The following is an 18,264-nucleotide window of genomic DNA, read 5'->3' on the forward strand; positions in this document are numbered from 1 at the left end:
CTCTACTTTCTAATTGCGCGTAAACATATATTTTTTTGTTATGACAACAATCTATTTATGGCTGATTATTTTCAGGAAGTGGTACAGGCAAGAGAGGAAGACTAGCAGAGGACAGATTAGAAGAATGACAATGTGTGTTTAATGTATCTCTTCTAAAAGAGACAAACTAAGATTAGATCTAATTTTGCCCATTCAAGAATCATGAAGAGGTAAACACAAGAGGTTCCAGCAAGTGATTTCCTTAGAGCTTACAATGAAGCAATAATAGACCTTCCCCAGACTTATAAAAGCAAAGAACACTCCCCCCCCCCGAATCATCCTAATGAAATCATAATAGATCCCATCTGTAAATCACTGTACTCTTCTTCTACCATAAGCATCTCTATGATGCCCAATTTCACTGATCCAAGTTAATTGCTGGTTTAATTCCCAATACATGGGGAGAGAATGATTCGTTTATTAATTCCTGAGCTTTCAGAGAGAGGAGCTTTTTAGCAATAACCTCCCAGTTGCAGTCACTCAATTTTCTGCAGGAGTCTTGAGGAACTCTTTCTGTAGATATTAAGAAACTGAATAATGTTTATCCATTGTTGTGGGTTAAACCAACATCTGCCTGACAGATATGAAATAGACCCATTGTGAGAAATAAGTCATTCTGAAATGGCAGCTGGAGTGAGGCAGGATGTCCTTCAGGATCCAGCACCAGATGACAAGTTGTAAGCAGTAGAATGGAGCCCTAAATCTCCATGGCTATAAAGGGAATATAGCAACATACCTTTCTTGTAGATACCTACTTGTGCACATCTACATTTAAGTCTTATTAATTTGGAGCTGAACGTACACGACACTATTCTTCTTGAATTGAGCTTGCAATTTTGAAAGGCAAACTGGTAAAATACAGTGCACTGACAACAAGAATGTGATATTTCTGTTCCAAGGGTACAAAACTGTGTAATGTGCATGTACTTTATTTTGCTTAGAGTGAGATTAACAGAACACAATGCACAGACTGTGCAACATCTAGCAGCCCAGACTGCAGACTGGTACCATCTTGGAGGGCGAATTGGGAAACTTTTTGCAAGGCATTACAATTGCTCAGCTTCTGTACATGGATCTGGAGGGGAATTCTTTCTAATGTGTCTCCTTTGCTGTTTCCTGCCTGCCTCAAGCCCTGTTGATCAGCTCTGCAAAACAAAGAAAACAACTCAGTAACAGCCTTTGTACTTACCTCTCATCAGACTGTGTAAGGAGACTGGAACAAATGAATTACTATGTTCTTCACAGTGTTTTGTGAAATTTTTGATGAATCAAACCCTCACAGTAATAAAAATATATATTATCTTTTGCAAATTAGGATCTCAACAGAGCTTTTTTTTATTTTAATGCTTGAAGGAAATGGAGGAAAAGGCAGTGGGTTACTGCAAAGTGCATTGTCAGCTGAGAAAATGACAAGAAACTACAGTTCTTTGACTAATAAGCTGTTCAGCCCCTAACTGAAGGAAATATTTTTGTGTACCCTGCTCTTTTAAGTCAAATTTTTCTCTTCCCTCTTCTCTCTTTTCTTTTTTCTTTCTTTTTTTTTTTTTTTTTTTTTTTGCTTTTATGTAGAAGATTGAGCCAGGAAAAAATTAGCCTGTTAGAAGGAATTATTTTTGCAAAATCCTTGCAAGTATACAGAGTAAAAGCAAAGGAATTAAATGCTTTATTATATGTAAGACTTCAGAGTTGTTTGATAGTTGCAGTGTTTCAGTATTAATTCTAGTTTAGAACGGAATAGTTCAAAATCAAAACCATGATTATTGTCTGCTAGTCCTTGGGAATTTATCTCATTGTAGTTTTGTTCTATTGATAGAGACCATTTGTACTTGTTTCAACATCACTTTTTAGTCTGAGTTTTAAATGCTTATATATTGCAAATATTAATTTGGTGCACTGTATCCCCAAAATATATTATTGATTTAATCTTTCTTTTCATATTGCAGAGAAAAAGTATTAGAATGGCATAAAATATGGCCCAGTTCTACTACAAAAGAAGTGTCAATGCTCCCTACAGAGATCGTATCCCTCTTCGTATTGTACGGGCAGAATCTGAACTGTCTCATTCAGAGAAAGCCTATCTGAACGCCGTGGAGAAAGGAGATTATGCCAGTGTAAAGAAAGCTTTGGAGGAAGCAGAAATTTATTTCAAGATCAATATTAATTGCATTGATCCCCTGGGAAGAACTGCACTCCTTATTGCAATTGAAAATGAGAACCTTGAGCTCATTGAGCTGCTCTTAAGTTTTAATGTATATGTGGGAGACGCTCTGTTGCATGCCATACGTAAGGAGGTAGTTGGTGCTGTGGAGCTGCTGCTAAACCACAAGAAGCCCAGTGGGGAGAAACAGGTATGTGCAGGATTTTCTCTATGTTTGTAGTCTACTCTGATGAAAAGAATTGTGCAAAGGGAGTAAGCAAAAAGAAAAACAAAACCAACCATCATCCATCCATACAAGTATTTAAAATCAGAAAGTCAATGACTTTGATGCTGTATGCATTGTATTCATTTGTGTTTAGACATCATAGAATAGTTTGGGTGAGAGGGGACCATCAAGTCCAACCACGCTGCCATGGACAGGGACATCTTTCACTAGACCAGGTTGAACAAAGCCCCATCTAACCTGACCTTGAACACTTCCAGGGATGGGGCCTCCACAGCTTCTTTGGGCAACCCGTTCCAGTGCCTCACCACCCTCATTGTAAAAAAATGTCTTCCTTCTGTCCAATCTAAAGCTGCCCTCTTCCAGTTTAAAACTGCTGCCCCTTGTCCAGTCACTGCAGGCCTTTGTTCTGTCTTTTTCATAACCCCTCTGTATATAATGAGAGGCTGCCATAAGGTCTCCCCAGAGCCTTCTCTTCTCCAGGCTGAACAACCCCAACTCTCTCAGCCTGTCTTCAGAGGAGAGGTGCTCCAGCCCTCTGATCATTTTTGTGGCCCTCCTCTGGACCCACTCCAACAGGTCCATGTCTTTCCTGTGCTGAGGGCCCCAGAGCTGGACGCAGTACTTCAGGTGGGGTCTCACAAGAGCAGAGTAGAGTGGGAAATCACCTCCCTGGAGCTGCTCGCCATGCTTCTTGTTGTGCAGCCTAGGATACAGCTGGCTTTCTGGACTGCAAATGCACATTGCCGGCTTTTGTCCAACTCTTTATCCACCAGTATCCCCAAGTCCTGCTTGGCAAGGCTGCTTCTCTCCATCCCTTCATCCCCCAGCCTGTATTGGTACCAGGACTTGCCCCAGCCCATGTACAGGACCTTGTTCTTGGCCTTGTTCAACTTCATAAGGTTCGTATGGTGCCCCCTTCTCGGACCAGTCAAGGTCATCTCTGTCATTCAGTCAAATCTGCATAGGTCCACAAGGCTTATCAGTTTAATGTAGTTAAGTCACATGAGATCTAGCTTCCAGTAAGAAAGGGTAAAAACATCCTGCATCCTTCTCCCCCCAGCCTGAATAACAAGGTTTTCCACTTACAGCTGAGTGAATTGTTAACTGCCTTCTATATAAAGTCAGAATTGGGCTCACATTTAACTGATCGTGCACAAAACCCCCTTCTTGGAAGTAAGTGCAGTAAGAAAACTTAGACTTCTTCAAGTTAGAGCTTCACATCCATTATAAACTCAGGAAAATCTAGAAGTTGATAAAACAATTAGGTTCTGCATGTGAGAGCTCTTATATGGTAACATTATTCCTGCAGATATTTGTGGGAAATCGTTAATCATTCAAAGGTGCAAATCATTCCAAAGAGAATAATAATGGTAAGATGTGGTCCATTTGAATTAATTATGAAACTCTTTTTAAAGTCAATGAAGGTTTCAACCCCTTTGTGTGGAGGTCACCATCTCCCAACTTAGCAAGGTAACGCTGAGAGACATGACCCAATTAATCAGAACTTCAGCCCTGTCTCTAGTAGTCATCCATCTTATGAAGTACAGCAAAGAAGGTACAAACTCCTCGCACTTTCTCTCTTTCTCTCTCAAAGGAAAACGTCATTACATACAGTCTTATTTGTGATAAATGTGATACCTACTGTGCTTCCCCTTGCACTGCCTTAAGACATGCCCAGGGCGGGGGCGGGGGGAACTAAATGATCTTTAAGGTCCCTTCCAACCCAAACCATTCTGTGAGTCTATGATTCTATGTCTAGGAGGTAGCTAGCCTCTTGCATATCCTTCACTATTTAAGAAACTAGTGGAGACAGGATAACATAGCCCATAAATTCTGATATTCCTAGGACTCTTCCAGGAAGAAAACCCTTAACAATAGTTACAATACTGTATTTTCATCTATCTCAATTTTCATGTATTATAGGTACTGTATTAATGTATTTCAATGAATAGTATGTTAAAATGATTACAGCCCTTTCACAGATAATGCATACAATATACTTTAATTACAGTATAATGTACTTGCTATGGATAGAATTACAGATAATAAGTAAAGAGTATAATTTTTGCTGATGAAATAACATGAATTCTATGCTTTTTTTGTTATGGAAAGAAGAAATATAGTAGGTACAAATGTGCATGTCTGCCTTCTCTTCTAGAAAGTAAAAGCAGATCTCCTTTATAATGACAACAGATTTCTCTCAGAGAAAGGGAAGAAAACTAAATTGACTTTATGTTTGGCTTGTTTCATTATTTCTCAAATGATAGTGCAGATGAGGATTCAATGCATGGGAATTTCTCAGCGCTATATACCAGGACCCAGAAGGCTCAGTGCACAGCCCCATGCCAAGCCAGTTAAACCATCTGGGTCTCCATTCTCCAGCCTCTGTAGTGGAAGTTGCCGTTTGCAGAGTGGAGTTCATCTCACCTGATGGTAGCCATCCAAAGCTCTGTCTCATCTGTGATCTGGCTGCCTGGGCTCCCCTTGCCAACGGAGAAAAAAGGAGATCCCTGGAGAGCAACTCATGCTGTCTTTCTCAATTACTTGTCTTAAGACAGCATAAACCACTTTTTTGGACTAGCTAGAGTGTCTACAAGTTTACCTTACACTAGATGCCTACATTTCAGGCTTTTCTTTAGATTTTCAGAATTATGTTTTGGTATATGCCACAGCTACGGTAACGGAAACACTTGAATACAAATAGTAAAACTTGGTTTAGGTGAGCTTCATGCTATAGCAGACAAAAACTGCCTTTTTGAGTGCATACTACAGTGTTAAATTAGCCACAAACTGCTTTGCTCCAAACTAGAGGTTAGCTGTCTCGGCTGGAGCTTAAGCATGTTGTTTCAGGGCCAGACTCCACTGCTGGCTGGCATGAAGAGTTCTGCTTCTCCTTCTCTTCCTTGGTTTCCCTTGTTGCAGTTGCGGAAGGTCTTCCCATTACTGTGAAGCATGAAGAATAGTCATAAGTCATGCGAACAGAGGCATCTCCTGTTGTGTCTGTACAAGGCTAGGCTTGCCCATTGCAAATGCAAATGTTGCTTGCGAGCCAGTGCTCGCAAAAAATGGTCTTTAAACAGATTATTTACACATCCATGCCGTTGTTTGCACGAGGGACCCCAATGACCATTCAGCTTCTACCGACGTCATATGTGTAGATAATCACATTGGTTCATTTTCAGGAACAGATCACGCTGAAGAGAATGCGAATGTGGATGACATTTTTGCAGTAAAGCTGCAATGAAGCAGATACAGTTGTGTGTATTTAATATAATCAAAAGTACCTGCTGGCTGAAAAATCATTGCAGTAAAGATATAAAATCTGAGTGCTTAGAATTATATACTAAAATTTACATTTTCAGTGTTTAGACAGAAAGATACTTTTTTGCCCTGGAGAATCAAGTTTCTTTTGAAACTCTGTTTCAAACTGCAACTTGACTTTTTTGATTACTTTTATTTGTAAACATTTGCCGTATTATTTAGATGATGATTCATTTTCAGACTCTCTGCTAATGATAATATGGTATCTTTGCCTGTTTGGTTTTCCTTCTTTGTGTAAAGCTAGTCATGTCTGGTAAAATCCTGGCCCCTTGAAGTTACTGGAAGTTTTGCCCTTGATTCAGGGAGGTCAAGATTTCACCCTCTTGCGGTTTTGGGTTTTTTTTTGCCCCTGATGAAAAGTTATTCACAGAGGAGGCAGATAATAGGGAATAACAGAAATGCTAAATACTGCCAAGCTCAAGGAACAGTTTAGATTCACAAATATTTAATTAGCAATGAAAGTTATGAACGTTCAAATGCAGAAAAAACTGATATGACTCATGATTTACAAGTAAATGGATTAGCTCTCACCATTTTTTATGTTAACGAGATAATATACTATGTATGATGCGTAGCTAATTTCAGCTTCACCCTCACACAATAATGTAATTATATTTGTAAAACTAAGGAATTTTTAAGGACAGGATTTCCTACATAATTCAAGAGCTCATTGACAATTTCAGAAAGCCAGAAAAAAATGTCCTCTTGTATCAAGAGAAAGCTACAGTTCTTCAGGACAGATGAGATGTATCTTTTGAAAGAATTGATTTTTCTCCAAAATTTAGTTCTTCAAACATTTAAATCTTTAAAAATAAAAGGGGAAAAATATAAAAATATGTTTATTCTGACCAAGAATCAATGCATTTAGTTAAAATAAAACATTTTTTGCATTTTTGGAAAAGTTTTCCAACCAATATCTTCAAAATTAGGAGATGCCACTGAATCTTACTCTTTAGTACTTCCTCTTCAAAATAAAACAAAACAAACCCAAAACCCAACAGTGAGTTCTTGTCTACTGACCACTCAGCTATTGAGCTCTACCTAATATCTATAGGTAATGTGCTTTCCATTTCAAAGACCGCATGGGTTACAGCTGAAGATGATTATCAATATATGGATACATCTGGTGCCACCTGGTGACTACAGATAAGGCATGTGTGTTTAACAGCTTTGAATTCTATTTGATTCCTTCTGTTACTCTGCGAGTGAGTTTTTTGTGGTATACATTCATACAACTCAGGAAAAGGTTATTTTGTCACTTGCATTATATTTTCTACACTTTTTTAGCTGTACCAACTGCTAGAGCACATGTAAAAGAGGGTAACATAAATTAAGGTGAATGACTTGAGGAAACTTGTCCTGGTACTTTTAAATTACCAGTTCTTCAAAGCCATATGTCCTGAATTATCTGCCAAGTCACTTGTTGCTTACCCTGATGGATAGTTGAATGCCAAATTAAGAGAGAAAAAAAAAAAAAAAAGCTGTTCTTTAAAATGTAGTATCTGCAGAAAAGGTTTTTATCTTGTTAAATTGCATGCAGCATCCACAGATGGGATGGGAGTTAGGTAGCATAAAAAATGAATAGAATACTTTTATCTAAATCACAGCATGCTCTCCACTTGAGGAACAACCCAGGCATTGATCTCTAGCTGGGTGGTTGACCGTCTAGATACGCATGTCTGTTCAGAGAAGACTGAGGCAGAGGCGTAGCTGTCTTCTAAGGATGCTACAAAGCACATAAGTAAAGCTGAAGTCTCAGTTATTAAACTTGAATGTGTAGCATTATGTTAGCTGACAGTCTAGATCCAGGGCATGGGAACCTGACTGCAATGTTTACAGGCATTGCCTGGCTAGCAAACGCACGTGGTAGTGCTCTTATGCCTCTCTGTTCACTGTTAGATGTCGATCTTGTGACAGTGTGGGTATTTTTATAGGTGGACACCCCAGGGACAGCTTTTTGCAGACGTCTAAAAAAAAAAAAAAATACTATGCTGATGCCAGACTGGCACTGGCAAACATAAGGGAATTGCTAGAGGAGGGACAACTTTAGGACAAGGAGGGAAGTGATGACAGTGATACGTCCCTGGTTCATTCCTTCTGTGGTGTGGAAGTCAATGAATGTGAAAATGCTGCTTGGGACAGAGGGAGTGTCATGGTAAGTACGTGGAAGCTGGCTGGGTTCAGCCCCTACGGCTTTCCTCCCGTCAGTTTGGAACTGAAAAATTAGCAGCCATGAAGGCAGTTTTGGAGGTAAATATCCTAAGTAGCACATTACTCAGTCTGTGGGTGTTTTGGATGCACGGATCAAATGTCATTCTTACACTATCTTCCCCAGAGGTGCTGGTGTCCTCAGTGAGACTTATATCCCTGTATTCCGGCCACTGTCCAGACAGGTTTCTCTATAAACAGGAAGATCTTTCTACCTGTAGTGAATCAATTCCTTGTACATCATCTCTGCATTTCCAGGGTGTCCTGGCAGGGTATATGATACCTGATTTTTTCTCATCTCTTGTTTGGTCAACATTAGCAGAACAGGCAATGCGTAAGAGTCAGCGCATACTTTCTGATGCCCTGGTTTAGGGAACTTTTGTAAGAATTGCTTCAATTAACTCCACCTCTGCAAAAATGCCGTGAAATGTGCATTTCATTTCCTGAAGGGGAGCCAGAAGGTCTTTGGGATCAGCTTGACTCCTCTCTGTTTTTTTGTGCTGTGCTGTGACACCATGTGCAGAGAAAAGAAAAAAATTGCTGGAATTAGGAATCTGAAAAGAGACCATACCCGCCTCCTGTACCTTTCATAGCTTGTTCACTCCCTTGGGACAACCAGTAAGGTCACATCATTAACTGTGTTATGAAAAATCCGTCTTCTACTTGTGGTGCTAAGAAATGTTATACATGTTGAATTTCTCCGTCTCATACTTGCAACCTCTGTTTCTGCTGCTTGCTCACCCCCACAGACTCAGTCACAGTCCCTGCCAGTCAAAGTCAAACCAGGAAGCCAGCCCTCAGCTTCTTCAATGTGGACTTCAGACATTGTTGGCCTCTAAAAATACACATCCATGGCACAGACAGTTTTTTTTCATCAGTTTTCCTGCATTTTTCTGGTGGTGTCTCAAAGGGCCAAGAAAGGATAAGTTCAATGCATTGGCTAAATATTGGGGAAAAATAGCATTTATTAGAACAGACAAAACCCAAATGACCAAAACTTAAAAGCTACAGATAGACATTTCTGAAGGACTGAAAGAGATGCAGCATATTCCTTGGTCAAGAGCCTGTTGCATGTGGGTACCAGAGACAGGGTAAAAAGAGCATGTGGTTAGGAAATGGTAGAAGATACTGATACCTGAATTAGCATCTCAGTACCTTCATGAATTTCTACTGCTTTTTCAAGGCTAGAAGTTAGTTAAGATGGGATTGGACTAGATGATCTTTAAGGGTCCCTTCCAACCCAAACCATTCTATGATGCTATGATGCAAAGTTGGATATGATCATAGTAGGGATTGCCAATGCCACCTGGTAACAGTGGACCTGGAAATGTCGACCCACCCCACAGTAAGACATACTCACTTTGCAGAATCCTCTTCTGCCACTTCAATTCTCCCCATAATTCCCGTGCTTTTACAAACCTGGTTAGCTACCGTTTGGGTTGCACTCAGAGCTATGGATTCAAGTTTCTGATTTCACTGCCAGGTTCTGAGTCTCCCTCAGGAAAAGCATAAGGATAGTTACCATCTCCTCACCAGACAGATGGTAAGCAACCCTTCTTCATCAATATTTAGGGGCCCCTTCAGTAGCCTCTGTGGTCACGGCAGGCTTTATAGCTGGGATATTCCTGAGCAGCTGGGTAAAAGGGATGGTATCTTTTAGCCTTTATCTCTGAGTGAAAGGACCGAAATGATAGAGATGAAAAGTTTAATGTAGGGGGTAAGGAGAGCAAGCTGTGATTTTATGCTTTTATGTTATAAGGAAAATGGCATCTGGAAGAGATGGGTCAGGTGAGAAGTGGTATGTAAGAAGAGAGCACCACTTTACACACCAGATGTGAATCCAGGAATCTAAACCAGCCATAAAGATCCTAATGCTGCTGTATGCCACCTGCACAACGCTTGCCATGGACATTTTAGCCATGTGTGAACAAGAGGATCCAGGACATTTTGGAGTTCCCAGGTCCCAGGTTGTGTGATGGTAGCATCTTCTCCCAGGCACCAGTCCATCATGCCACATCTGGGTGTTGAAAGAACTAGCAGAAAGCTACAGGGAGGTCTGACCAGCCTCCTGATCTGGATGACAGGCAGACCATCACCTCAGAGTTTGCTCTGGCATTTATGCACCACTCAGTGTGTTAGCAGCCACTGTGAACTCTTGGACAGGAAGAGCTGTCCAGGTTGATCAGTAGGGAAGATTGCTATCTTGGGACTTTTTGAAGGTGGGGAGAGAAGGGACCTTATTTTGCTGTGACAAGCTAAGGTTATATTTTATAAATCTTCACGCAATTAGCTGATTGATAATTATTTGGAGTGGGGGAAGTCAGAAGAGAAGAGGAGGTGTTGACAATAGGAGTTGTCTTTCACTTGAATCTACTGCATGCAGTTCTGATCAGAATAAACAATGAAAGGTCTTATGCCAAAACGTGTCTCAACATCTGATTTTTTTAGCAGTGTTGCCATGCAGTTTTGGAGAGAATGAAAGGATGACCCAGGAGGAGGGAATGGTCCTGTGTGAGGATATGTCGAGGATGTTGTACAGTATAGTTTCTAGGCCACTGGAGCAGGCTGCTACGTGGATGTTCAGGCACTTACCTAAACTGTCTGGGAAGGGACACAGACAGAAGACTAGACAGCTTTGTAGGCAAAGTGCCTTCAGTCTGGCAGCATTCCCAGAAATAGATAAAAAGTCTAAAGGTGAAAAGTCAGGAAACAGCATGAAAGCAGCACAGAGTCTAAAGAGCCATTTTCTGTTCCTGAGATGCTGGCAGCCTAGATTCTGCACTGCTGACAGAGCTCCTATAAGGTCTGACAGAGCTCCTGTCTCCTAGAAAATTCCCCACGTGTGGCCTCATACCCTTTCATGTCTCTTAGTATCTTCTTACTTCTTGAAATTGCCCTTTGAGGAGTCCCAGGGTCCTGAGACAAAATCAGTGCTCTTTTCTGGAGCTGCGCTTATAGCCCAACTTCAGTCTCAGTCAGGCTCCTGTTAGTACATGCAGAACATTCATTCAGCTTTGGTCCATTATTTTTCTTGCACGCCTCCTGAGATACCATCTTCCTAGCCCTGCATTGTCCCACAATCCAACAGTGTCTTGAGGAAGTTGCAATGTTGGGGTTGTACCTCCTCCTGGTACATCATGGAGAAGACCAGGGAACATATACAGGTTTTGGGCCCAGCATACCTGCAATGGACTTAAACTACAAAGATGTTGTTTTAAGATGTTAGTTTGAATTTTCACCCAGTTGCTGAACTGGGGCTTATATTGGTGAAGCCAGGGGCAGAAAGAAAAAGGGTTCATGAGCACTGCACGATGCCTTGTAGTTTTTCTTATCCAAAACTCTTGCTCCAGTAACTTTGGAAAATATCAGTCACAATCATTTATGTAATGCTCTTCGTCTGTTGAGATTAAAACATCATTTTTGTTTTGAAAATGTCTCCCACAGAAGTTCATGAACTAAATGCCTTTTCTGAATGTTCTGATTAATGACAGTCTAGCTAGTAATGAGTATGGAGGAGGCAAGGCAAAGCTATTTTGTCGGGCTTGAAGTATACAGCCTTGAAGTGGAATGTGAGGTCACAAAGTTGCTTCTTCCCACTCCTAGCTGCCTGAGTGGGTAGCTGAGTATTTTTTCCCAGTGGAATCTGATTAATTTGACTTTTCTGACAAGTTTTAGTACGTTGATAGACAGAAATGAACGGGAGAGGCTATGTAGGGGATATTTCAGTTTATTGATGAAATAGATATGGTGACCTATCCACATGTTGAGTCTTTCACGTAATCATTTGGGCACATGAAAACAACATGTAGGGGTATACCGTAAAGGTGGAGATAACTAATTACATATGAGATGGAGATATGGATTCACTAAAGTATTGTTCTTCGATGTTTTAGAGGTATGCTGGCTGTTTTCAAGTTCAAAAAAAGCTGCACGTAAGTGTCATTACATCTTGGCAATAACCCCATATTGTCTGTGTTTATATGCATCAGAGGTAGGGTGGGTGGCGGTGTAGAAAAACCTGTGACAATTGCTAAAGAAAGACTCCAGAAGCTGGTGCCATCAAATAGAGCTGCTAGCAATTTCAATATTGAGGTAGGCAATGTGGTCTACAATATGCACCCACCACCGTGTAAAAAATGGTAAATCATAATATTCCAAAGTTGAAGCAGTGGCCAAAAGAAGCATGCCAAAATACGGGGAAGCATGATAATTTCTTGACCTGTACAGAATGATGAGCCATTTTTTATTGGCAACATAAAAAAAATCTATCTAGCAGGACCCTTACAGATAGATTCCTGGCAGGTACTGTTATTGATGATGACTTACACCAGCTGTGAATCTAATCCTCCGTTTTAGCAGTTTGCAGAAGTTCAGAAAATATTGATGATGACAAATACAGATTTAATTCAAAGACAAGTCGCGAACCGAGCTTCTACCAAAACTTTAAGTGTTATAGATTCAGAAAGATTAAGTGCTTTTCTGTCATTATTTGCTGCCTTTTTCACACTTCCTGTTTTCAGCTTATGCTGGAAATGAATGCACTTTTCTACCATGAGATTTGCAATAAACATTTGAAAAATCTAAGAACAAAATCTTTAGAAAAATCTAAAATAATTCAAAATCTTTAGAAGGTTAATGCAAAAATGAGGTCTGTCAAAAAGTCAGATTTCTCCCCAAAAAGTCACATTTTCAGTGTTGCTTTTTTTCCCCTTTTTATATTTGTTGAGCCCTACTTTACAGCAGTCACCTAAGTTTACAGTCGGAATAGGGACAGCATACAAATAAAAAAAGAAAGTGTCCAAAATCTCTGCCTTCTACAATGAGTCGTCCTGTACTGCCATCTTCATAAGACTCCATGACTGGAATCCTTTTTGCCAAACCTTCTTGCTTTCACTTCCTGATAAACTGCAAAAATAGTTTCAACTAAAGATTTTAACGGCCTTTCAGTGCTTGAAAACAAGTTAAGAATCAGCTCTGAGGCCAGTAGTATAAATCTATTAAGACTGAGAGGTTCAACAAATGGAACCTTTTTTAATTGAGGCAGTCTTGTCTTCTAAGGTCTAGAAATCCCCATAGCCAATTATCTTTACATTTGGCTGTGCAATTTAATTTATGAAGTTAACAAACATATAAACATTAAAGGAGCAATATAAACAAACCAGTATCTTCTCTGCCTAGAGCAGCCTCTCAAGAGACAATTAATGGTTTTGCCCTTGATAAAACAGATTGAGAAGCTCTGTGCTATATATAAATATAAGTGTACAGATATATGTATGTAAGGGGTGGGAGTCAGCTCCTGATTCAGATGCCTGCAGCTGAATGCAATATAGCAGTAGAGCCAGAGGTCTATGCAGAGATGTCTCCTGCATCACAGCAGCCTGCCTGTCCTCCACCTGCACTGCAAAGGGGTGAGATCCTCAAGTAGGTCTTGTGTCATATCTGTCTAGTTTTCTCTGATTCTCTAGGGTATCTTAAGTGGTACTAGATACCTGTCTAGGTACCTGAGTCAATCCTGCAGTGCTCACATATAAGCCAGATATTTGAGCTCCCAATAAGATCAGTGAAGAGTTAGATGGTCGGCTGACCAAATGCAAGTGTCTACTGTAAGCGAAGGAAAATAACTCTCTGGACTCTACTGACTACATCGACCAGAGGCCCAGCTCGGAGGCTCACATGCAGTGGCTAAGTGAAATGTGAAGCATCCTAGTATATCTGTGAGACGAGTGGTGGGCCTGGCAGTTATACCACGAGACCTGTGCCTCTGTGGAGTGGTGACTGGAGGTCACACAAGACACCTGGACGTCTCTGAAATAGCACTAGACACCTACATGGGGGCAATTGAGATGACCCCTGGATTTGCATGGGGTATAACAGGAGCTTAAAAACCTAATTCACATATAGACCCTATAATTAGGTGTTTAAATCTGGAGATAAATCCCATCCTTTAGGTTCATCTACAACGTACATCCTCTCTGACAGCGTCCAATGCAGAAACCTGGGAAAGATTTTAGGAATAGGACCACCAAAGCCCTATTGTTGAAAGAAACTCTTTCAAAGGCACAGCAGTTCCTGATGGACACAATCTTCCAGGCAGTCTGATGCTGCAAAGTGGTCCACTGAAAAATGTTTTCTAAGAGCCATTCTAGAGTTCTTCCTTGTCTGTGAGCCACTGTGCTGAAATGCAGCTACCTGGAACTTGCCTGTGGATATACTTCTTAAATAAGTTGTATACAAGGATGAGTAGATTTCAAAAACTTTTTCAAAGTGGACATTAGACTTTGGGAGTCAAACATGAAATCATACCTAATAATCTTTAAAATGAATGGCTTTCCAAACCTTCAGCTATGGGAAAACCACATGAAAATTTAAAAACCAGAAACATGCCGCTGTTGAGAAGCTTGCTCATGTATGGTCCTCAACACTCCACCATCAACTTTCCTCTTGTCACAGGGCATCCCTTGTCAAATTGTTCAGTGAGCAGTGAAATTTATGAAATCTGATTTCTACACAGCTATGTGCATCGTGATTTAATTTCCTCTGTTTTTAATGTTAGGAGTGTTCATCAAAGCTTTTTAAGAAGCTGATGCACTCTTAATATCGTCTTTTTGTATGAATCCTCTGGTATCTAGTAATATTGTTGAGCTCACACTCCAGAATTTTCTTCAGATCTTAATCGTGCATCTCCTTTAGGAAATTTGAAGGAATTTAGAATCTCTAATATTCCTTCTGGTTAACATCCAGCTGGAACAACTCAACAAATTCAAAATTCACAATGGGGTGACTGATAAAGTCCATTAACATCATGACAGAGGCTTACTTTTCTTAGAAGTCTACCAATTTAGCGAGCCGACTCGCAAACTGTTTTCTGAATGGAGGATACACATGTCACATATTGTACTGACAGAAGTGTTTTAATTGTCCTTTATGCCAGTGCCAGGATCCATATCTTCCACATCTTCACCCCAGGCTGGCAGGAGGCAAAATTATTTCCCTTTTCAGTTCAGCTACTAAAAAATTACTGAGGGTTGGTAATAAAATATTATCTAAGTTTATAGGCGTGTCACAATGTGTGAGGCCTTCTGGCAGAAAAAAAAGGAAACCTGAAATATCCACCCTCAAAGCCTTACGTTTCATATTTTGTAATGCCCAGATGCAGCTGGGTATTTGCAGAGAATGCAAAAAACTCTGCCACCATTTCATTTGCTACCAACTAACTTTGTGACATCAACAAACAATCTGGCTGACAAGATGAAATTTCTCTTTCCTGCTCGTTTAAACCTCTGCTTAAGCCTCTGTTATTACCATGCACTGAATTGAGTTAAAATATACTTGCATAAGCTCAAAGAAAAAAACTTTCCATATCCTAAAGCACATTAGGAATACCTCGTTACCTATGCATTACTAGGATGCACCAAGTGTATAAGAAGTGTAGAGATCAAGACCTGTAATCAATCAGTAAGCTCAAGAGGAGTACAATGCTAAAATCAGACTAACCTGAAACAAGAACAACTCACAGTATTAAAGGATTTGAAGCAATCCATGCTCCTCGGCACCAGTTTCAAAGGCTTCTTTCTAACAATCTACCCTAAACTACCTCTAGCTAACCTGCTCCTCCTGCTCTTTCACTGCTTAGGACAGGTTATAACGCACACCCCTCCCATTTCTCCGTTGCTCTCTTTGCAATGGAAATTCTGAAGGAAATTTTTGATTTCTAGCAATCTTCTGTTCTTTACCACATCTTCCCGAAACCTCATAAGCAGTAGGATTGTTCTATTGATTCTTACATGCAGGGAGGATCCTAAAGTGTCTATTGTTAAGGGATTCAACATAGCTGAGAATATCATTAAGCTTCAATAATACTCAGTTGTCAATCCTTTGCCTCTCAAAGGAAGTTTCATTTTTCACTGCTGTCATAGTTGCATGAGTCCTGGTCCCCTCTGTCTACTTCAGAAATGAATCTTTTTTTTTTTTATCTGTGAAAGTTGGAAAACTTACAGTATGGTTCAAAAACTAGAGCTGCTGCTACATAACAAACCACTGAATCACATACTGGGAATAACATACTTACGAAACAGCTTACTATGACATTTCTCTGCATCCTCTGCAGATTTATGGGGTTTCTATGTCCCTGCCATACTCTTTTGTATTCCTTTCTCTTAATATTTTGAAAATATATAAAATATTTTTCTTTGTTTTGCAAATTTTCCCAATTCCCGCTTTGTTCTTTGAGAGTATAACCCTTTTAATTTTCTCAGAAATGAAATTTACTTCTCAGCTGTGAAGATATCTCAAATTACTTTGCAATGCTAAATAATTGCAATCAGTTGTAAAGAAGTTTTGCTAATTCCCACCTTTCCCTCTGAGGTGCCCGTATCTCTTAAACGGTTTATTGATACCCAAAGAGGCCACCAATCTGTTATTGTTCTTTCTGCAAACCATCTTTCTCATTCCTTCACCAGTGGGATGCCTGTTTCTAGATCCATGAAGCTCAGGGGAAAACAAAGGATCCAGCTCAGATTCTAAGAACTCTTTTTTGTAACATTTCTCTCAAGACCTCACTGGAGAAGCAAGCCAATTTCCTCCTGCCTCCCCAGCTAACTATTGCACCTATTTTGGATGAAGGCAAAAATCAGGGAAAAGCAAGAGCTTTTCCACATTTTTTGAATCAGATCAGAGACTTGGGCTTTCAGGAAATGGAATGTCAGACTTCAACTTGACTAAGATGGTTTTGCCTTTATGAACCATGGGGCATTTGAGAAAAGTATCGATGCATCCATGTAAAAATATTCATTTGGGAAGAACCTCACTAGGCCTACTTTGAACATTCAGGAAGTTCCAATATTGGTTTCTTTGAGAGCAAAACTTTGCAAAGTTCTTTGCAAACTTTGAGAGAGGCATATATGAGCTTTCTTATGATGCGACAGAAATAATTTGAGTTCTTCTTTAATCATTTCCATAATAAGATCTTTTTTCTTTCTAAGCTCTCATATTTTTCCAGGCCATTTTCATTTTCTTCTTTCACTGGCCCTGAGTAAAAATAACATGGTTTGCTCCCCCTCAAGCAATGCCTACAATTCTTACTTGAAAAACTCTTCTCTATCTAGTTTCCAAAAGAGCAGGTGTGAGTTTCGGAGATGGAAACAAATTCAAAATCTCCCGACAGTCTTTTATTGTCTACTTTTAAGTCATTTCCCATCCTTGCTCAAGCTATTGACATTGACTGAAGGAAGGGCTTATCCATCAACTAATAATACTCACAGGAAAACATTAATCGAAAATGACCATTTTTGTGTACAGGCTGTATTTTGAATCAGCTCCCAGAGATACAGGGAGGAGAAAAAAAAAGAGAAATAAAAGTGCTGAAGCCTTTTTGTCATCAGTCACACCCAGCAAATGCATGTCCCAAATCTATCAAATCCACTACCTTTTCCTCTGATTCTATCTGGAAACTTATCAATTCATTTTACGGCATTTCCTTTCATTTCTCTATTCTCCTTTTTCAAATAAAAGAAATCTATATTTTTTCACACCAGGGAGGATCCTGAAGAAAATAATCAAACTTTCTGCTTGCAAGCACCTAGAAGAAAACAGAGACATGTATAGCAGCCTACCAGGATTTGTCAAGAACAAATCTTGTCATAACAATATAATTTTCATTCATCACCAGATAGCAAGCTCTGTGTGTTGGGGAAAAGCGGTACATATCATATAGTTTGAGTTTTGTAAGATTTCATAAACTGTCACTCAAAATACAGTCTAAGAAAACCACACTCAGAGTAGTTGCCAACAGTACTGGGTGAAACAGGACGAATGAATCAAACAGAGGGATGAGATGAGCAATTCTGCAGGGGTCTATCCCCATCAGTATATTCTTTCATGACATTTAAGGTGAAATAGAGGGTGTGCTAAATCTGTAGACAACACAAGGCTGGGGGGATCACAAGGCTGTTGCAGGACACATTTAGAATTCAGGATTGTTTTGGCAAACGAGAAATTATTTCTGTAAAAAATAAAAGAGTAAGAAAAAGTGTAAGGTTCTAAGTAGAGCAGAAATAATCAACTAAGTATATATTGGAATTGAAAATTATTAAGATAACAGTTCTGCGGGGGGGGGGGATTAAAACAAGGCTAACAAAAAAAGACCAAACAATATCAGATTACTGTGCAAAAGTCAATGTTGTATTTGGTCACATCAGAATGAGCACAGATGATAAGATATACATGAATTTGTCCTCTGTTGTACTCAGACGTGGTAAGGAACGTGCAGAAATAAGAAGGTTCAGAAAATTAGAAAATATTCCCTGTAAGGAAA

The 18,264-nt window shown here is 39.8% G+C and overlaps 1 protein-coding gene across 1 annotated transcript in view; it reads left to right on the forward strand.

The window, feature by feature from the left end:
* Positions 1 to 2,009: 2,009 nt before the first annotated feature.
* Positions 2,010 to 18,264, forward strand: part of TRPC4 (transient receptor potential cation channel subfamily C member 4) — a gene marked incomplete at its 5' end in the record, with an annotated part of 98,407 nt that continues 82,152 nt past the window's right edge. The window contains one exon of the mRNA XM_082498224.1: positions 2,010 to 2,387. Coding sequence (XP_082354350.1) covers positions 2,010 to 2,387 — 378 coding nt within the window. The remainder of the gene's footprint in view (positions 2,388 to 18,264) is intronic.

The sequence above is a fragment of the Vanellus vanellus genome (genome assembly GCF_965231255.1).
Source record: "Vanellus vanellus genome assembly, chromosome: 1".
NCBI classification, from domain to species: Eukaryota; Metazoa; Chordata; class Aves; order Charadriiformes; family Charadriidae; genus Vanellus; species Vanellus vanellus.